Source organism: Manis pentadactyla, chromosome X (genome assembly GCF_030020395.1).
Source record: "Manis pentadactyla isolate mManPen7 chromosome X, mManPen7.hap1, whole genome shotgun sequence".
Lineage (NCBI taxonomy): Eukaryota > Metazoa > Chordata > Mammalia > Pholidota > Manidae > Manis > Manis pentadactyla.
This window is the reverse complement of record NC_080038.1, coordinates 9,922,608-9,944,689: the sequence shown is the minus strand read 5'-3', so window position 1 is coordinate 9,944,689 and position 22,082 is coordinate 9,922,608. Positions and strand designations below refer to the sequence as shown.

Sequence of the window (22,082 nt, the reverse complement as noted above, 5' to 3'; positions counted from 1 at the left end):
GCTATTGCATACTTTAATAGACTGTGGTATACTGTAAATGACTTACATAGGCACTGGGAAACCAAAAAATTCATTTGACTCACTTTATTGCAGTGGTCTGGAACCAAACCCACAATATCTCGGAGGTGTGCCTGTACAGTTGAAGAAGAAGACATGGAAAGAGCAAAAATACTTGTGTTCATCCATGTATTTTCATACATTGGCACTCTACCAGGTAATCCAACCATATCTGTTATCTGTTCTTGAGAGTGGAAACAACACGATCTTTATAGTGCTGTGGTACACTAAAACGAATGTGTTGTATATTGTGACTCAAGGCTGTATTGTCCAGCACCAGCCTTTTAACAGAGTACAGGGAATCAGTTCTTACATTGGTAGGTAGTCATTTTAATTTGCCTGAATGCCACGAGAAACTCCCACATTTTTGTGTAAAGCATTTATTAAGTATGATTTGTTTAGTCTGCTCTTAAAATTTTATTTCGGCTTGCCTTTTCCACTAGGTTGTAGAAATTTAGAAAATGTAATAATACAGTCAAGAAAGAAAGAGGAGACCTAGATTTTCCTCACCTAATTTTCCTGCGTGAGGAAAATGAAAAATAAATCAATTTCATTTATATTAGCCAGCTGATGCATGTTGGACAGGTAGGGTTGTAAGAGAATGTTGCCCAACAAAGGAGGGTATTGATTCATAGAATCTTTGGGTACATCACGCAGCCCAGAACTTGGGCATCTTCATCCATTTCATTATAACTCTTTCATAGTCAAGGATAGCTCATGTTTTCCAGAAAGAGTCAACACCTTTACTGACACTTGAAATGGGGATTGAGTGATTAGGAGCTTTTTTAGGGGACCTTGTCATGAATGAAACCTTCAGCAAGTGGTCTAATGCTTCCAGTCTGACACTTCCACTTGGAGAGGCATCCAGGATGGGCCTTTTATTAAATATTGCCTTAGAGTAAATGGTCTTTTTTTTAACTGATCCTATTTTAGATTTTGCCTTTTATCTCCCACAAACCTCAGAATTAAGAGAAAACGAAATGTTGCGGGGTTCGTATTTACCAACACGGGCCTAGGATGTATTTGCATTTCTTTGCACGACTTCAGATGATTTGCTTTGTCCCCATGGGATCTAAGTTTATCTTTCCAGTCCTGCCTTCCAACATAATGTAGCAAAAATTGGAATGTAGGAATAAAAAAAGGTTTGGATATGAATCCTCTTTGTTAAATAGCACTGAGAAATATAGGTGTAAAAGGAAGTTTCTTTAGTTTAACATTGCCATGAATGTCAGCACATGCAGTGGCCAGATCTACAAACTGAGTTCTCCGTAACAGGAGCACTGAGGGCTAGAAGGTTTAAAATAGATGTCATATGATGCCAATTACGACTCAGTGAAATTTTGCAGTCCCAAGAACCTATACAGAGTGGAAGCCAAAATGGAAGATGGTCCTGTTTCCTATGGCTTTAAAAACATTTTTATTACGATGTTTGCTACTTTTTTTTTCTTCAAGCTTCTAATTAAAGTTTTTTTGGCTCTCCTAACTCATTTCTATATCGTCAAAGGAAATAGAAAAGAAGCAGCTAGAATAGCAGAAGAGATCTATGGTGGAATTGCAGGTAAAAAAAATACATGACTTTGTTCCCAATATTTAAAAAAACCTCCTAGGTAATGTATACGAATAATATTTCTAGGAGGTAGATTTCATTTATACTTTGGCTTTGAATGGGTAGTTTTTAAAAGTCATTATTTAAAGTAGCAAATGGTGTTGAGTGCGCCAATGTGTGAAGGGTTTTTTCAACTTTATTTTTTGCAAGTTAGTTCTATTAGCAGTTACCATTTAAAAAGTAAATAGAGTTGTGACTTTCTAAACGTATTTTGAGAAACCTCTTTTCTGCTAGCCAAAATAATTACTTAGATAGGATTATTTTATTTACTATTTTTAATCACACTTTAACAAGGCATTCTAACAAGACTAAGTTTCTTCAGCAAATAGAATGATCAGTAAATTTGACTTAAAGCAGCAAAGTGGCATGCTGTATATATTTTCATGCTGTCATTTGCAATTATCATTATGTGCTTGCCACTGTCAGGAAGAAGCCGTCACTGAACCCATTTATATGCAAATCACTGCAAACCAAGGTTATTATTATGTGAAATGCTGACATTTGGGTAAAACATTTTAAAGACTCATGCTTTGTCGAATTTAGTCTCCATTTCTTTCAAGAAATAATTCTCCTTAATTGTAGTGAGATACTAAGAAGTAAATCAGATACCCTTGTCACTGCTGGGATTGCCACTTGATAGAGGAGTATTTATCCATAAACAGTTCAGAATTTCTCTTATGTATTTTTAGTGTTTCATAGGGCTTCCAGGATTACATCATTCTTAATCTAGTATCCATTTCAATTTGCATCCAGGATTCTGTTTCAAGATAGATTTATGCTGTGTGATTCCAATATACTAGACAACTTTGAAGACAGATAACAGCAGCCTTATCCAAAGACAAGGCATTAACATGCTTCAATTAACTGGGGAAAATAAGAAGAATCTTGAAGTTTCAGGAACTGTCAGAAGGCCTGGAGTGTGGAAAGAGGTTTCTTTTGGGGATTACATTTGTCACACATTTCAGGGAGGTATGTTGCTTAGACTAGTTTAACAAAACGTCTCGCTTTGGTTTCAAGTTAATTGTGATCTGAAATGCTACTTTCAAATGTTAGGAAATAATAAGAAAGTGATAAATAAAATTATTAATTTGTAAATCTAGGCGAGTGCTTTCTAAAAGTTTGAGTAACAGAGTTTTGATGTTCCCACGGATACATCATCCTCATGATTTAAAGTAGGTGAAGTCCAACAAAGTGCATATTGCCATGTGCGTGTTTAAGGTGTTTTCTCCTCTTGCTGGTGTGCCTTATTCCTGTCTTGGTGGTCCTTAATTAAGCACACTCCTAAAAAGGTTTTATAATTGTCAAAACTCACGTAAGCATGCTTTGAATTTATGTCTGGAACCATAATACAAATCTCTTAAATAGACCTCATTCATCCCTTAGCTCAAATATCTTCACTTGTTCAAGCTCCTAGGATAATATTCATTTAATTTGCAAGTAGCCTGATGTTATAAAGTGAAAAATGTATTTTTTGATTTTCATTAACAAAAGGTTGGGGTGAGGGGAGAATAGTGCCTGATAATCTCTCAGCTTAATTTCCTTCATAATAATATATGTGGGTGGATGGCTGTGTGTTGTGTGTGTATACACACGTATCCATAATAGAGGGTATATCCGGATTTGGTAAATAAGGCTTTCTGTGATAATGTAGGCAGTGAAATGCCTGAAACAGTGGTTTTTACATGATCCTAGCAGTGTTTTTTTTCTTCTTACTCTGAAAGCAGGCAGATGCTATATACGTGTAATTAAAAATAAAAAACAATGTTTTGTACAAGTGTTCAACTCAAACCAGAAATTACTTTGTGGCTCATTGGTCAGACACATGTTTGTTGGGAAAATATGTGACATTTCATCAGTAAGTTAGCTAACTGACTTAGAAAAGTCTCGGCTCAAGGTTAAATTTCTTGATTCCAATAGCATATTATGTTCCTGTAAACTATCGTCAGCGCTGTCAAAAACAAGGGGAGGGTGGTAAAAAGCTCAGCCAGGGCAGAGTTTGGCCTGTCATAGGTCCTGGCACTCTTTCTCTTCTGGAAGCTGCACTTAGCATCAAATCCCTCATCACATTTTTGGCTGTTAAATCTTCTGGAAAAAAATATTTTATATTCTGGAATTTCATCTTCTGGAATACCTCATTTGATACGTCTTTGTGACTTAAACTATTACATCTGTAGGTGACTCATCAGAATCGAGTTAAGCTATGTTTGCTTGTTACTAGTTTTGATTTTTCAAGCTCTTTGTTTGTAATTTGCCAATAATATACATATATTTTTAAGTTTGAAACGTTGCCATTGGCCCTCGTATTCCCTCAGGCTCACCGATCCCACCTTCAGCCCATATATATTTCTGCAGGTGCAGTCACTTTCCTGAGAGGTGTGGTGTATGATTTTCAACCTTTGCTAATTTGGCCAGAATTACAGGTATATTTAATACAGGGGCTTGGTCATCAAACTTGATACAAATAAAGTGTAGATACAGGCTGTTAATCTGCTTTCACAACTCTTGGGCCAGAGGTGTTCAGGAGACAGGAATTTGGGGGATACTAGAAGATTACTCAGTGTATATACTAAACACTACACAGCACACGCAGCAGGGCCTGGGGCCCTCCCATAATCAAACATTTTGATATTTCTGTAGTGAACATACAAACACTAAATGAAAATACAAATTAAAAAGAATAACTTGCTAATCTGAGTCCTGACCATGGCGTTTGCATCAAACTAGGGGAAAAACTTGGTTTTCAGAATTTGGGAGATTTTATAATTGCACATAAGAGATTATGGAATTATTGTACCCTTTCTTTGAAAAAAAATTGCTATTTTAATCTAAATCTAAAAGATTAGTTCAAATTAAATGTTAAAATCAGTTGTGCCTGTTGTTCTAAATTCAGAAGACTGACCTTGCCTTGCTGGCCACACCCTGCCTCACCCTCGTCCTGACTGCTTTTTCTTATCCTTCCCCTTCTGACAGGATTTTCCTGGCCTCCACCCAGCCTTCTAGGCTTGTTCAGTGTTGCTGTTGTCTCCTCAAGCTTTGGCCCAACCATCCTCAGTGGTTACATATCCCAGGGGCCTGCTGGCTTTCCCAAGTTGGTGCAACCAGTTCTCAACGGGGGCTCTGCTCCCCTATCTGTCACCTTCAGCTCAGGTCTCCTGCTTTTAATGGGTTCAAAGGAACCTTCTTTGTAACACACCACACAAAGGTGTTCAGTGACCATGGTTCATCTCCTGACAGAACTGAATGTTCTGGAGAATATGCATTTTAACTGAATTTTATTATAGTGTTTTAGATACCTCAGGAAATTTATGTTTTTTTCCAGTTACCTTTGTTTTACTTCAGATATCATTAATTCTACTAGACTCTTGTCTATATTTTGGTTCACAATTAAAATTCCTTTTGAATTTTCTTTGGTAAGTGCTACAGGGGAAGATATTGCTTCATATGATTTTGGAAATTTGATAAATAGGTTATAACCAGTTAGTGTTTTTAAAATAGTAAACCAATCTCAAATACTTGCTGGAATTAGGAAGAGTAAAAATTGCAAAAAAAAATTCAAACTAAGAATTGGTTTTTATCTTGAACACTTGGAACTCAGATAGCTGTATTCCATCTGAACCAATTCTGTTATTGAAATCTGTGGTTCTACAAGTTGTCATGAAATTGTTATTCAAAGAATCTGAGAACTAGAGATAGAAATCACATTCTGAGAAAAAGTCAAAGCGGGAATGAAAAAGTACTTGAACATTTTCCGTACACCTCATCAGGAACAAGCAAATATATTTGTAGAGTAAACTATCTTTATAACATGCTTGCAGCCCTGTGACACAGGCAGTCTGCCAAATAACCAAAAATAGACTGCCTTCGAAGAGAGTGGTTGATTCCTACTTAAGCATTCATTTATTTGGAGAGCTTGGTTGCATATTTCCTGAAAGGAATGGAAAAACTCCCTAGCTGCCAAATAACTTTTATCCCTAATTTCTCACAATTAGCTCCAATTTGGAAAACAGTGATCAGAGGGGGAGATGGTGTGTTGGGAATAAGAATAGAAAAAGAGGAGAGACCTTCCACCCTGCCCGGAAGAGTTGCTGGAAAAGGGTTTTGTGGGAAAACTCATCAAGGTCCTTTGACGCAAGTGCTGGAAAACTAATGTGACTGGAAAGGTGACTTCCTTGAGAGTGGTTTGTTTCCAGTTGGGAAACAAAAAGGATTTCTGCATTTAAGTCGATACGATTCACTTGTTTCATGCTATTTCTAGAGAGAAAGTTCATATAGCAGAGCATCCCAGACAAGTAAATCTACCAGGAGGATGGGCAGAATTTAAACACCAGTTCTTAAAACCATAACATGGCATGTTCTGAAATGCCCAAATCTTGGATTCAGCCCTATTTCTGCCACCTAGTAGAAGTAAGAGCTCTTCCTTTGGGGGTAAAGGGGTTGTCATACCTTGTGGGGTGTTCTGGCCAGGAAACAAGGCTCTTCCCTTCTCTGCTGAAGAGCAGGGGTGGGGGGCTCTAGAAGAAAGGCAATTGAGATAAGGGGTGCCTGAAAGGAGGGGAGCCTGGTGTTTGACTCCAGTTGGAAATCTGCTTACACAACTCACCGGACTGCCCCCTGTGCTACTCACTAAGGAAAAAGAAGCCCAGGGCAACCCACTACTCTTTCTTTCTTGTTGGATTGGGAGGTGGCCCCATAGTCTTGCTGTGACCTCTGAAGCATGGGGTGGGAGTTGGGGGCACCAAAAGGGTGCTGCATTGATGGGACACTGGGAGAGGTGGCCAAATACCAGTGACCCCTGGTGTGGTTGGAAGGGCAAGGCCACCGACCAGGAGTGAGCCCATCAGTAGAGGCTGAGTGAGCAGGACTGGCCTCCTCTTCCAGTTAGCTGGGAGATATCTTCTCTGTCTCTCTCTGTTCTCCCCACCCCCAAGGCTCCAGAGGGGCCGGGCCCTAGAAGAAGGAGTTGGGGGCGTGTGAGAATGCACTGCTCTTCTGCCTCCAGCTGTACAGGTGGCAGAGAGAGCCATACCCTCCCAGAAATGGGCAGAGGAACAGAGATTACAGTTTTAAAGTGGACTGACCAGTAGCCTGGTTGTTTTTAAATCTCTTTATTTTAGTGTGATGTAAGTACAGACAAGTGCACAAATCCAAAGTGAACAGCTGGATGGATTTTCACAAGCAAACCATCAGGTGCCAGCTCCCAAGAGCAAGACACTGCCTAAGATCAGCACGGCCCCCACCATACCTCTTCCCTAAGCCCTGCCCCTCCTTGGGGTTCCTGTGATTCCTCACACCAAAGGTGAATTTGCCCCCTTTTGTGCTTTGTAGAAAAGAATCACACGAACACGCTCTTTGGTGTCTGGCTTCCTTCACTCAGCATTAGGTGTGTGAGCTCTGTCAGTTGTGTGTACAGAGTGGGTCTTCTGGGACTGATGAGTAACAGCAAGTTAGTAGAAATAGGATGAAGATGTGGTTAAGATTCCTGCTTGCCAGAAGGCAAGGAGCCACTGCAGCCCACTTGGAGGCAAGCTTTAAGAAAGAATAAAGTCATTTCATGTTGATATTTGAAGTTGGTAGTAACAAGTTATCACTTTAATCTTGTTCTTATTTTTGAATCAAATACTTCTATACCTTCAGGTGACTTGGGGTGACTGGCTATCGTTGGAACAAGATAACGAAATGATGGCTGTGTGTTGACTTCTTACTTTGGTCAGGGGGCTGAGTTGCCATCCATGGGGGAAGGCTTTCCTCCCAGCCGCCGGTGCCAACGTGCATTTCCAAGAGCCACTAGGCAGGAGGGCAACATGTCTGATGCATAGTTCACATTGAATGAGATGGGAATGTAGTAGAAGAAAACCAAGGCTGAATAATTGAGGATTGAGGATTATATGTATACATTCTCTCATTATTCCCAGTTTAGGCAAATTAGAAATGTCCCAAGAGATTTAAAAATACTCCACTCATCAACGTGTAACTGACTGAGGAACAAGTAGAGATACAGACACAATATATCACCATGTTAAAAGCTTTTATTGTTTTCCTTATTGTAAATGCATTACACATTCATATAGGAATATGAAAACACTAGCAATTACACACATACACACACAGATAAACTTGTTTATTTTGGAACTAATTTCAAAATGACAGAAAAGTAGCAAGAGTGGTACAAAGAATTCCCAGTTCTCTTTGTCCAGAGCTGCCATTCATGTTTACCCAACTGTCCTAATATGTACTGACCAGCGAAAGGGTCCAACCCAGGTGCACAGGTTGCCTTTAGATGATGTCTCTTGTCAGCCGCCTTTGATCTGGAGCCATTCCTCAGTCCCTCCTTGAACTGGGTAGAGGCTAGTTACTTTGTACAAGGCCCCTCGGTTTGAATTGGTTCACAGGGCCTCATGATTAGATTCAGGCTGTGCATTTTGAGCAGGATTATCACATAAGCGATGGTGTGTTCTCTTCATTGCATTCTGCCCAGCAGTACGTGATGTCGCTCATCGTGTCCCATCAGATGGCGCACTGGGCCAGTTGGTTCTGTCACTCCTGATGTTAACTTTGATCCCCTGGGCAAGGTGGTGTTCTTACAGTTTTGTTCTTCTGTAAGGTTGTTTTTAGAGTTTTGTTCTTCTGTAAATTACTCCTGTTCCCTTTAGAGCTAGCAATTATTTTGTGAAGAGATAATTTGAGTAGATTCTATTATTTATTCTACATTTTGAAGTTGGTGTTCTGCTGTGAGGAAGATCTTCCTCTCCTCACTATTTACATATTCATTTATATCAGTGAGGACTTAAAGATTCCTACTTTATTTGGTGAAAGGTATGATCTCTTACTATTCATATTTATTTTGATGCTCAAATAGTCCCATAGTTGACCAGTGGAAGTCTCTCTAAGCCATCCTTCTTTCAGCACTGCCTTACTGTCTGGCAAGGTGTTTGAGGGCCATGTTATACTGTGCTGGCCCAGCCCTAGAATCAGCCATTTCTCCAAGAAGTCCTGGTTTACATTTTCTCACGCACCGTGCTTCTCATGCACATATGTATACACACAGATATTGAAAATCACATTTCTGCACCGAATGCTCCAATTTCAATCCAGTCTCGTAGAGTTCACCCTACCTTCATTTCCCAAAGGATTAGAGAAGATAAAACCTGAGTTTTGATACAAGAAGAGGGCTTACTGAAATGTTGACAGCCCTGCTTATCATCTCTTAGAAAGTTCGCTCATTGAGGCCTCGAGCAGGTTCAAATTCAGGTAATTCCGCTTGGGTGGGATTGTTTCTGCCAAAGTTGCAGGTATAGGAAAACTTGAATTCTTAACACCATCAGGCTCACTTAGGAAATGTTGGTAAGATGGGTTCTTTGCGTTAAATCCAAACTGGATCACGTGCTAGTCAGTGTGTGAAGAGCACAGTTACAGTGTGAATGCCACCATTTTGCAAACTGCAGTGGGTTTTCTTTCAAAACAAATGATTGTCGTTTGGCATGTTCAGCAGAGGGTTACTTCTCATATGTCCATGTAAGCAGTTAGTCTTCTTTTCTGACAAGCAACTACAAGAAAAATATGTTTGCTGAGGCTGTTCCTTAGAGGGCTGCCCTACTGTGTGTACTTAAACAGAAGTTGCTTGAGTGCCTAACATTACAGATGTGTTATTATTGGTCTGTTTAGAAACCAAAGCACTTGCTAAATGCTAGGTTACTATGCTTCCATTTTATAGATCAGGAAATTGAAGTTCAGGTAATTTCAGTAACTTGCCCATCTTGGCAGAAAGGGTTTGAGTTAGGACTTGAACCTGTGCAGTGGGGCCCCACTGGCTCCATGCTTAGCCATCATGCTCAACTGCCCACAGAAACTTTGGGGGGACTGTGCCATCTGAAAAATGACATCTGCATTATAGTAATAGATATGCCTCACTGCCAAAATGAAACAGACACAGTTACCTAGGGAATTGAGAGCAAATCCATTTGCCCTGATTCACGAGTGTCTCCTTCACAGTGTGTAGGCTGCTGACTCCTAGAGCTCAAGAGAGGCGGAGAGGCAGGAAGATGATGGGAGCAGGCAAGCCCACTGACCAGCGGGGCCCTTCACTTTGCCTTATTTAGAGCTCTTGGATTCAAGCATGGAGCCGTATTTATTTGAACTCAATCTGTTGGTTATTAAAGCTGTCCCAGAAAGCCAGAGAGATGGGCTGTGCTCCCTCCACACACACCACCAAAGAAATGGACTGTACCCTTAGTGGCTTGTCACCCTGAAAGTGGCTGATGAAAGAGCCTGCTGTGGACATGTTTCCCTCTTCTTCCCCAACCTCCTTTCACAGTGGTGGGCAGCATGACTGAGCTGTGCAAGAAGACTCCAGACCTTGACTCGGAACTTGATTTATGTTTCAGATTGCTGGGCTGATCGATCCCCACTTCACGAAGCTGCGGCCCAGGGACGCTTACTGACCCTTAAAACTTTAATTGCACAGGTAAGGAAACTGAAGACTTACTGCCCTGTGCTTATGCTGTATCAAGTGTCATTCTTTGTTAGCTTTGTAGCAGAAGTCTTGCTTGTCCCATCCGGGTCCCAGCATGGCCAGTCTCGGTGTCCGTATCCTCTCATAGGTCATCATTTGTTCCTCCTGGCTCACCTTTGTTGGGAATCTGGCTCATTTTCTGCCCAGTTCCTTCCTTCCCTTCCGGGCCTTCCTTTACCTCATAGGAAGTTCCCCTGTGAGGGGTGAGGGATGCCCTCAAATTTATGTTTCACTAATTCACTTTGTATTCTCCCAGTGTGCTTTAGTAACAACAGCCCTGACGTTGCATTAATCAGCTATCACTGCATAACAAATGCCTCAAAACATAATGGCTGAAAACAAACACTTAGATTCTCACGGTTTCTGTGGGCCAAGGAGCAGCTTGGCGGGTGGTTCTGGCTCTGAACTTCTCACAGGCAGCTGAGAATGAGCCAGGGCCGCAGTCATCTCGCGGCTCCACCGGGGGGACGATCTGCTTCCAACCTCACTCATGCATGAGCTTGCTGGCTCTCTTCGGTTCCTTGCCACATGGGCCTCTCTGTAGAGCTGCGTCAGGAGATGGCAGATGGCTTTCCACAGGGCATGAGGGAGTGCCTAAGAAGGGAGTCTTACTATAACCTGACCTCCAAAGGTGACATCCCATCACTTCTGACGCAATCTGTTCATTAGATGCGAGGCAGTAAATCCAGCGCACACTCCAGCAGAGGGGATCGCACAGTGAGCCAACGCCAGGACTCAGGCCACCAGGAGCCCTCTTAGAGGCTGCCCTCCCTGATGGTACACTGTTTCAAGAGCAAACATTACAATAGGTTGACAGGTAAATCTTACTCCATTAGGAAGGCTTATTAAAGTCTTAGTTATTAAATATACTTTATTTTTGTTTATGACTATCCCTAGTACCTTGAATAGTGAGTAGTGGCCTAGTAAATATTTGTGAAATGAAAGAAAGCAGACACACTCCATTGACTTTGTTTTAGAGTCTGTGCATGTTCAGAGGAAGCAAGTCATCAGACGTTTCCCCCGTGCTAGCTCCCAGCGAACCTGGCTTCCTTACCATTTCACATTTGAACAGCTGCGGTGTGTTGCTCTGTGTGAGTGTGTGCCTTTTCTTCTTCTTCTTTATGAGTTATGTGACTTTAAAAGTAGAAGCAAAAGGAAAGCAGTACTGCCAGGAATTACCAGATGGACTCTGCTTGATTTTAGCACTTGTTTATTTTTAAGCACTTAAAATTTGATGTGATTTAATTGTTATCAATAGATAATATAGTCACATAGTTCAAAAATTAAAATGCTGTATAAAAAGGTATGTAGTGAAAACCCTTCCGTCTACCTTCTCCCTCTCACCCCCCCCCCCCACACCGCCTCAATACTTCTATTAGTGTTTTTAAAGAAACTTTTTATTTCGGAATAATTTTAAAGAAAAGTTGCAAAGGCAGTGCAGTGCAGAGGTCCTATACCTTCACCCAGCTTGCCCTAATGTGAATATCTTACATAATGATGGTAGTCAAAAATAAGAAATTAACATTGGTACAAGACACACTAAACCACCGACTATTGGGATTGCACAAGTTTTCCTACTAGTGGCCTTTTTCTCTTCCAGGATCCAATCTAGGATCCCACATTGCCCTGAGCACATCTTTACCTGTAAGTCGTAAGCGCGTTGGGTCCTATAGTATGCTTAAATGTGTAAGGAGCATTTTTCAGAGTTAACTTTTTCCTAGTACATCCCACTTCTTTACCCTTACACACTAGTGAAAAATGTATTATTCTACTTCATTTTGTACTTTATCTCACAGATAGTGTGGTGGTGTAAAACATTAAACTAAGGATCCAGGAGCTCCTGATTGGGCTGGCTGTCATTGACAGCTGGGTGGCCTCCAGCCTTCTTCAGAACTGGAACTTTCTGTTTCTCCATTTCCTCATGCACAGTGAAGGTGATTCATCCTAGATGTTCTTTCAGGCCTGCCCAGCATTACGTTTGTACAAGTCCAGGGATCCTGCGAGTTTGCAGGGGATCAGTTTTTTTCTGGCACACGGCTGCCACCTTGTGGACTGGCCTGTTTTTCTTATTTTCTTAAAAGGAAATGATATATAGGGAAAGGGAAAGGAAAAGGGAAAGGAAAAGACTTTTCTGATTGTATTAGATACCCAATTTGAAATATGTAGCACAGCTCTAGAGTCATCACGTCACACTCAGGACATGAGGTAGCACCAAGGAGGTGAAGAGAGGCCCCAGGTGAGGGGACAAGCACTAGTGGATGGCCCAGCTGCTGGTCATAGCCGGGATCTGCCAGCCCCACTGAGGTCTCTGGCAGGAGACCGTGGGAACTTAGGTTGGGCTTTGGGGTTCAGGGTCATGCACTAGGCTCTAGAAGCTTTCAACAGGTCAGTTATGAGGCAGAGAATCAAAAGCAGAACTCAGCTTGGACCTGGCAGGGACCTGATTCTTTTCACAGACAGGAGGTGGTAATCTTGGGGGGAAATGTTAAGGGCTAGGTTGTTAAAATCAGGGCATAGCAGCTTGGCTGATCTTGTCATCTGTCACCTGGACTTCAAGGTGGAGCAGGGTATTATGGGGAGGGGGAATGTGCTAAGACTGGACAGAGGTGCTCTACCTGGGTAAGGAGGAAGGGTTGGGGGGGCCGCACCCTGCTTTCCACCCCCAGCCCCTGCACTGCAGAGACTTCCCCACACTGGTGCGGTGGCAGGCAGGCGCTGCTGCTGTGGCAGATGAGTCCTAGGAGTACCACCTACTTTCTGCTCTTAAGCGTTGGCGCTGTCCTTCTCTTCCAGATCCAGTTCTACCCCCTGAACTCTGCTGCCTGCTCCTTACACTCACTGCGGTTCACACCCATAGCAGGCCCGCACCATCCTGCGCCTGGACTCATCACCACATCTTCAGGGTTCTTCTTCCTCCCAGCCCTACCTCTTGAAGCAATCTTCTATTGCATTACTGCTGTGCTTTACCTAAAGGGCCTAAGCTGTTCGCTCCAGACCGTCCACAGCCTCACAGACTTGAAAGGCACCTCATCCCCTAGAAGACATGCACCCCTGTTTGGAAACCAAGGCCTTTCACCATCTGGCTTCAGCTCACTGACCTTCCTCTCCCCCAGCTACTTCACCTTTCTCCTGCCTCTATCATGTGTGGGCTCCTTCTGATCCAGAAATAGTAACTGCCCAGCTGTGGCCACACTCTCCTGGCTTCCTGCATTTGCATGTTCTGTTCCCTCCTGATGGAGTACTCATTTTTTTGCCTTCTAGCTTGAGACTTTTTATGCTTCAAGTTTTAGCTAAATGTGACCTCATTTGCAAAGTTTCCTCTTACTCGCCAAGCCAGATAGGAGGGTACCCCATGCTCCCAACTGAAATTTGAACATGCTTCCAGTATAGTGATACCCTTATTGGTTTTTCCCCCCATTTCTGTCTCCCCACTAGACTCTTGGAGGACAGAGACCCATGTCATAAGCTTTAAAGACCCCACAGACATGAGCACAATGCCTGGTCCAGAATGCTGAATAAGACTTTGTTGAATAAATGAATTCAAGACTCCCTCGCCTTGTCAAAGCAGCCCCAGGTCACAGCCACCACTCCTCTATGTAATGCCCACAGGCCCGGAGCACTTCAGAAACGTGTGTGACAGTGTTGCTTTCATTGCTACTGGAATGTTGCCTTTAACCCACTTCTCTCCAAACTGTAGGGTGTCAATGTGAACCTCGTGACAATTAACCGGGTCTCTGCTCTCCACGAGGCATGCCTTGGAGGTCACGTGGCCTGCGCTAAAGCCTTATTGGAAAAGGGAGCACACGTGAGTCCCTCCCTTGTCCCCCAACTCAGTCTGCCCAGGGCAAGTGCTAACACTTAAAGAGACGTGACCCCTGAGGGTGGGCCCACCGGAAGTGCGCAGGCCTGGCCCGATCTGCGTCCACATTCTGAATGGCTGGTTACTCCTCTCCGTGCAGCCTCTGTGCCCACGTGTGAACATTCAGATGAGGGAATTCACAGGAAGCTTTCAAAATTCTGATGCTGCCTTTAAAAAAAATCAACTTGAACTAAAGTAATTTGAAAACTGATCTTGGAAAATTTATTGTAAAACATTAGTAAGAACCTATTTTACTGTGGTTTTATTACATCTGGTGACAGCTATTCAACCTTAGGAACACTTCCATCTATAGCAGACCCTCCAAAATAGACTGTAGAGATGGTTTGTGGGAGGTAAATTCTCTCAGCTTTTGCTCATCTGGAAATTGTTTAATCCCTCCTTCAAATTTAAATGATAATCTTGCTGGATAAAGTAATCTTGGTTTGAGGCCCTTGTGCTTCATGGCATTAAATACATCATGCCACTCCCTTCTAGCCTGTAAGGTTTCTGCTGAGAAGTCTGATGTTAGCCTGATGGGCTTTCCTTTGTAGGTGATCTTATTTCTCTCTCTGGATGCTTTTTACAGTCTGTCCTTATCCTTGATCTTTCCCATTTTAATTACTATGTGTCTTGCTGTTGTCTTCCTTGGGTCCCTTGTGTTGGGAGATCTGTGGATCTCCATGGCCTGAGAGACTATCTCCTTCCCCAGATTGGGGAAGTTTTCAGCAACTACCTCCTCAAAGACACTTTCTATCCCTTTCTCTCTCTCTTCTTCTTCTGGTATCCCTATAATGTGAATATTGTTCCGCTTGGATTGGTCACACAGTTCTCTCAATATTCTTTCATTCTTAGAGATCCTTTTTTCTCTCTGTGCCTCAGCTTCTTTGTATTCCTCTTCTCTAGTTTGTATTTCATTTATTGTCTCCTCCACCATATCCAACCTGCTTTTAATACCCTCCATCGTGCTTTTCAGCGATTGGATCTCTGACGTGAGTTCATTCCTGAGTTCTTGGATGCCTTTCCTTACCTCCATTAGGATGTTGATTATTTTTATTTTGAACTCCGTTTCAGGAAGAGTCACGAGGTCCATATCATTTAAATCTTTCTCGGGAGTTGATTTAACAATTTTACTCTGGACAAGGTTTCTTTGGCGTTTCATGTTTGTATATGGCACCCTCTAGTGTCCAGAAGCTCTATTCTGGAGCTGCTGAGCCCCTGAAGCAATGTCGGGGGTCACAGGGGAGCGGTACTGGTACCTGGAGTGAGGAAACAGCTGTTCCCCGCTTCCCGGCTGCTGTGCCTGTCTCCACTGCCTGAACCAGGGGGCCAAGCACACAGATATAAGTTTTTGTCCCAGAGCAGCCGGATATGGATCCCTGCTTTCCACAAGCAGCTGGAATCCCAGTCTCCCCAGGAACTCTGCCTGTATTAACTTTCCAACCCAGTAGTCATGCGACTCTCATGAAAGCACCATGAAATGTAGGTTTGTGCTCCCAGCGCAGATCTCCGGAGCTAGGTATTCAGCAGTCCCAGGCCTTCCACTCCCTCCCTGCTCCATTTGTCTTCCTCCCACCAGAGAGCTGGGGTGGGGGAAGGGCTCGGGTCCCGCTGGGCCATTGCGCTGGTACGTTACCCCGTTCGGTGAGGTCTGCTCTTTTCTCCAGGTGTGTGCAGTCTGACGCCGTCTTCTTTCCTGTTGCTCTCAGGATTAGTTGCACCAACTATATTTTCTAATTGTATATGGTTTTAGGAGGAAGCCTCTGTCTCTCCTCTCACCCTGCCATTTCAGTAAGAACCTATTTTAAAAGCAACAACAAAAAGAACTCTTAATTCTACATGCCAAGCCAACAAGTATTATTACTGAGCAAAATTATCCAACTAAATGAGCTTTTAGTAAGTAATATATTGAAAACAAACTGCAAAATGAACTTTATCTTATTTTCAAATTCTATCCTTTTCTCAAGGAGTGACTGAGGCTCTCTATATAATACAAATATCAAAAAAGAATTCTACAATTGAAAGTTTTAAAAATCTCAATGATATTTACTTAGTTGCCAGATACTGTTTTGTTGCTAATTTTTTTAAACTCAGTCCTCGCATTCATTGTTTCCTGAGCTGTAATTTTTTTTATTAAGGTATCATTGATATACACTCTTGTGAAGGTTTCACATGAAAAGCATTGTGGTTACTACATTCACCCATATTATCAAGTTCCCCCCATGCCCCATTGCAGTCACTGTCCATCAGCATAGTAAGATGCCACAGAGTCACTACTTGTCTTCTCTGTGTTACACTGTCTTCCCCATGATCCCCCCAACACCGTGTGTACCAATCATAATACCCCTCAATCCCCTTCTCCCTCCCTCCCCACCCACCCTCTCACACCCCTCCCCTTTGGTAACCACTAGTCCCTTCTTGGAGTCTCTGAGTCTGCTGCTATTTTGTTCCTTCCTGAGCTGTAATGTTTCTAAGTGCTTAACAAAGGTTTTCTTTGCATTTTATATGGAAGTTGGGTTTCTACATGTAGACCTGAACACGGAAGTCTTCTTTGGGCCAAGTGATTTTCAGGATGCCGTAGTGGCCAGGTATTTCCATTCAGAAGTGCTTCTTGAAGTTATCACTTAGTCAGCTCCCATGTAATGATGAGGGCAAGGTTGGCTGAGGGCCATTTCCTTTCAAACTAGATGACGGGAGTCACAGGCAGACTGCTGGTGGCGAGTATCAGACAACAGCAGGGCCTAGCGGTTTTGTGCAGAGCAAAGAACAGACTAAGATGTGGTCCCTTGTCTTCAGCAATCTTATGAGGGAATAGTAAATATTATATTATTTAACATGTAAGTCAAAATGAAAACAGGAGTAAGAGGAAATGGATTTTCAGAATGCATTCGAACCTGTGCTTACCCAGTTCTTCCCTCTGGGACCAGTTCCTCTTGGAGTCCAGCCTCAGAGGCCAAGTGAAACATACTCCTGGTTTCTTAAGTTCCAAGCCTGGGATCATCCTGTTTCTTCCACATCCCCATCTAATCACCACTTCCTAAACATTTCTCAAGTCTGTGTTCTCCTTTGTCCTGCTTCTATCAGAATCTAAAACATTTAATATTGTAGCAAAATTAACTCTGTGCTTGTCTTCCCTGATAGAATCCAGGCTATTCAAGGAGAGGCAATTGTCTTACATGCCTTTACTTCCAAAACATTGGCACCTAGTAGGTGCTCAATAAATGTTCACTGACCCAAAAACAGAGAGAAGCTTACAGGGAATCAAATTAGAAGACTTCCTGGACTGAGGATAAGGTGATACTTAGTGAAAACAAATCAAACCAGTTCCACCGAATATTTCTCAGTAAAAATGTAAATAGGTTAGAAACCCCTGGAGTGTATGAATTATACACATTTCTCCCATCCTTGGCCTGTCTCTGCCATTGTAGCATTTCATCTTTAACTTTCCAGTTTGATGGGGGCATTCCTAGCACTGTGGAGAAATATCTTTTTTGTTTCTGAAACAAGAAAATTGAAGATACTGATTGTCACAGTTGTTGAGACAAATGGTTTGCCATCAAAGCCCTCCTTGTCCTACACTTTGGTCCTATCAGAGCCGGTCCCTCCTGCCAGAATGCCTTGTCTCCCGGATGGTGTTCTTCCTAATTCACTGCTGACACTCAGAGATGCCCCAAGCCGTGCTGGTTCTCACGTGCCTCCCACATGCATAGAAGGCACCGAGGCTGGTTGGAGATACCATGTTGATGGCTGTTTTCTTTGTGCCTTTGGCTTGGTCGTGATATTTTCAGGGGTCATTGCTGGCATGTGCAATTTGTATGGATTATTGTAGACCAGAAAGGAAATCTGTGGCAAGAGACAGAGAACAGTGGGGAACTGCCGAGGAGATTTTTGGGGCTTGGCGCCAGCTGCTTTCTGTAGTCCTTTTAGTTCCTGCCATGCTTGTTCATGATTGGGAGGGGAGGTTAGCTCCATATTAATGGAAATGTTGTTGCCAACGTTTGTGAATGCTCATTGGGCACCGGGCAGCATTCTAAGCATTTCACATGGCATAAACTCACTTGATCTGCCCAGTGACCTCATGAGGTAGATCCCTTTATAATCCTCATTTTACAGATAGAAACTGAGGCACAGAAAGTTAGTATCCCAACCAGGATCTCCGAGCAAATAAAAGAGAAAGAGCTGGGCTTTGAACCAAGCTAATAATTCCAGAGGCCATGTTCTTAACCACCATATAGGACCACCCCTCAACAATTAGAAGGCTCCTAAGAGGCTCTGGAATACCCATGAATTCATTTTTAAAGCATCCCATTTTACCCACTTGTGATATTCTTTATAGGTGAGAGTTGATAGACTGTTGATGCCTGTAAGACATAATCCGGTAAGGATTTAGAATTCCCCCGCTTCCCTGTTCACCAGCATGGGGACTTTCTCCAGGCCAATGTGCAGGAATTCACTTGAAGATAGCCGGAGAGGAACAGCAAACCCTCTGGGTCTCTCTTTGCCCTTCCCTAGGTCAACGGAGTGACGGTCCACGGCGCCACGCCTCTCTTCAATGCCTGTTGCAGTGGCAGCGCTCCTTGTGTCAACGTGCTCTTGGAGTTTGGAGCCAAGTCCCAGCTTGAGGTGCACCTGGCTTCACCCATCCATGAGGCAGTGAAAAGAGGTAAATAGGCCATCACAGTGCACACAAAACAGTGGTGGGCTCACTCCAGTCTGCAGGAATCAGTGGTACAGTGATCACCAGGCGAGGATCACCCAGATCTTCACCAGTAGATCATGTGTGGCGTAGGAATCCCACAGCAGTAACTTCAGTTTGCGTAAATCTTCAGGAAATACCACTATGGGCATGAACCAGCTCTTCTCATAACCTGGGACTGGGGTTGTGTGTCAGGTGTCCCGCTTCCTGGGGATAGTCTCTTGGCAGGCCTTTCTTGAGGCTCTTTGCTGGTGTCTTGGTGGCAGCTCATGGAGTCAGGACGGCAGGGGTGACTTCCACGAGTTGTGCTGTGCTTATGGCTCTGTCCTGACTAAAAAAGAACAGCTCACCGCCCAAGGCCCATAAAACCTAACCACTAACATAAAATAAATTATGCAAGTGTCTGGTTATCTCTAACGGAAGATCAAACTTAACTGTCCACAACAAGCAATAAACTCTAGATGAGCTGATGACTTCAAGGTCATTAGTTATTGAAAAAAAGTTGCAACTTTAAAAAGCATGGCATTGGAAACCTTGACGTTGACTTTAGACTCCTACGTTCTCACTTACTTCTGAAATGAGAGAAAAGACTAAAATTAAAGAATTTAAAAATTCTGTGCATACACGAGACATGAAGATGCCATTGAAAGGCCAAGGCCATTTGTTAAAGGCCACACCTAAAGAGCAACATTTCTGTGTCACCCAGCGGTGGAGTTATTCTCGTATATTGAGATCAGAAGTACAACAGAAAAGTTAGAACACTGTGAAACAGTGATCTTGCTGGTAAAATTGGGGATGCAAGTCTTAATTTCAAAAGATAATACTGAAAGATTTCCCCCAATTTATTAAACATGTTACTTGGTAATATTTTTTTGCAGTGGATTGCTTTAAATGATTCTAAAGACCTAACTCTCTATCATTTTGATGTTCTATACATATTTAATAAACATGTATTGATTAATAACTCATGTTGCTCATTTCTCAAACTTTAAGTAAGTCCTTGAAGTTGTAGGGAAATACTCTACTTTAGAAATGATATGAAAGTATTAAAATTAAAAACAATTCATTTTAAGTAAAATCAATCTATTATTTGAATTTCCATCCAAATATTTAAAAATGGGAATGGTTAGAATCACATAAGTAATTCCCCAGTGCTTAGGTAGTTATATATGGAGTGTCTGTTATAAGAATATCTATATATGTGCTTATTGTAAACAAATGGATTCATGTGTCTCCACGTATTTTTTTTTTGTATATGAAAGCATGTTAGGGACCTATGTCTACAGAAAGGAAGGATAAACAGTAAATTTGATATTTTAGATGTTGTTAAATTAGTGCTAATCACTTGACTTTTATATATTCATTTTTTAGAAACTTCCTGAGAATACTTAAATTTTACTCAAACTAGGCTCAGTTTGTTCTGCAAAAAAATAAAAGAAAAAGAAAAAGGATAAGAATTATTCAAAAATGTTTATTAGATACCCTGTATTTGCCATTATTATTGTTATTATTTTTTTAGGAGAGCCAGGCAGAGGCTTTTATTTAAAGAGAAAGCAAGAGGACAGAGCTCCTGGCTCAGGCCAGGAGGGACAAGAGAGCCCCGGGGCGGTGTGTTGTCCAGGGGTTTCATAGGCAGTTGAGAGACAAAGGGCTAGGGATGCAGATCCACCAGATGGTCTCTAAATGTTTATCTTTGAAGAGACATTAAGTTTCTTATTAGTCTTTCTGGTTTTTTATAAGAATTTTACTGCTCTGATTCCCTCCCAGGATAGCAGCTTCCTGGTCTGGGAGCATATCACTCAAGACTGCCTGCTCTGCTCCCAAGGTGGGCTGAGTTACTGTCTGTTTGTTAAGAAAGCTCCTTTTTAACTAACTGGGTTTTAAGATGCAATCTTATTTTCAAGATGGAATCCTTCCTGTTTTTCCTCTGTTGTTTGGGCTTGCTTGCTACATTGCCCAAGGTGTAAATCATTTGTTTAGGGCTGGAGGAAGAAAAGCAGCGCCTGCGTAAAGTCAGAAAAACAAGCTGGGTCCCCCAGCAGCCAAAGCAAATCCCACAATGGATTATCTTGCTTTGTTTTTTCTGGAGGCCCTCACCCTACTCTGTCTAAGCCCATGGTCCCTGTCTCATTCCCCCCTCTACAGATGGAGACCCTACCTACCGCTAGGGCAAGTGGGCGACAACCACTCTGGCTGCTTCCTGCTGAGAGGGGGTCACAGTAAAGGGTGCAGCTAGGTCTCCATCACTGGTCAGTTGAGAGGGCCTCCGAAGATGGGCACTTCTATCTTGGGTCCCATTTCCATGACCATTTGCAGTTTTATGGCTTCAAAAGGATTTAGAAAACCAGCTCCATATTGTAGTAGTCTATGGGACTTCTGGGCCTGACATAGCTTGGACTTGCTTTCGGAGGTCCTGGAGTGAATCAGAGACATTTTGTGAATAATTTGGAATATACACACAATATACAACTTTAATTATAGCACAGGTCCCACCCTGTCCTGCTGTTAAGATGTCTAGTGCCATTCTATTTTGTATAACTGCTTGGCACATTAGTTTAACTTTAGTATTTAGGAGAGCTATTCCTTGGATAGTATCATTTAAGGCCTTTTGAGTAAAATTGCTTAAGGATTTGATATGCCAAATTATATCTTCTAAACCAAGAGATGGTATAAAAATGGAAGCTAGGTGACCATACCAGTGAAAAACACTCCTAGTCCTTTGATGTTGGAGGCTTGGGAATTTTGCAGAATGTAGGATGTTTTTAATCCAACATCCTTGCAGCCAAGAAGTTCAGTTACTACACTTATTTAGTTCACTCATTCTTAACAACCATTGCTAGATTACTTACAAAACCTTCACTAAACCTGACAAAGTCAAGCCTCTCTTTAAGCATTCTTTTCTTTTGAAAGATTTAAGCCAGGCTGTATTGCAGAAGATTAATTTCTGTCTCAGGGAGCCTAGTTTAAAAACCTCCCAATTTTTGAGGATAATGATGAACCCAATAAGTAGAATAGATTTCCAATAAAAGGATTTAGAAAACCAGTTTTATATTGTAATAGCCCACAGGACTTTGGATCATTTTCCTTCCTTATGGCAAAATAAATTTAGCTGCATAACCTTATTATATTGTATACTTCTCTCAGGGGCCAAGCCACTCTAATCGGAGAGTTTGTATTGAGGCCAGGCTTATATGCAGAAGATAAGGCACTTCTTTTTCAGGGCTTGGGGCTTAAATTGCTCCCAACTCCTTAAAATGCATGCCAGAGGTGTGTCTGGCTTTAAACTTGAAGAGGATGCTCCCATCTCTGAAGTTATCCCGGATGAGCCCCCCAAAATGATGCCGGGGTTTTTGTTCAC

The 22,082-nt window shown here is 42.3% G+C and overlaps 1 protein-coding gene across 6 annotated transcripts in view; it reads left to right on the top strand.

The window, feature by feature from the left end:
• Positions 1–22,082, top strand: part of ASB11 (ankyrin repeat and SOCS box containing 11) — a 31,162-nt gene that overhangs the window by 3,396 nt on the left and 5,684 nt on the right. The window contains exons 1-5 of one of the 6 annotated variants that reach the window (XM_057495308.1): positions 123–214; positions 2,417–2,632; positions 10,045–10,124; positions 13,870–13,977; positions 18,541–18,691. In XM_057495308.1, coding sequence (XP_057351291.1) covers positions 2,515–2,632; positions 10,045–10,124; positions 13,870–13,977; positions 18,541–18,691 — 457 coding nt within the window. In that variant the 5' untranslated portion in view covers positions 123–214; positions 2,417–2,514. Of the gene's footprint in view, positions 1–93; positions 215–655; positions 1,616–2,416; positions 2,633–10,044; positions 10,125–13,869; positions 13,978–18,540; positions 18,692–22,082 lie in introns of those variants that run through there. The other 5 variants (XM_036912935.2, XM_057495309.1, XM_036912936.2 and 2 more) reach the window with 5 other exon arrangements.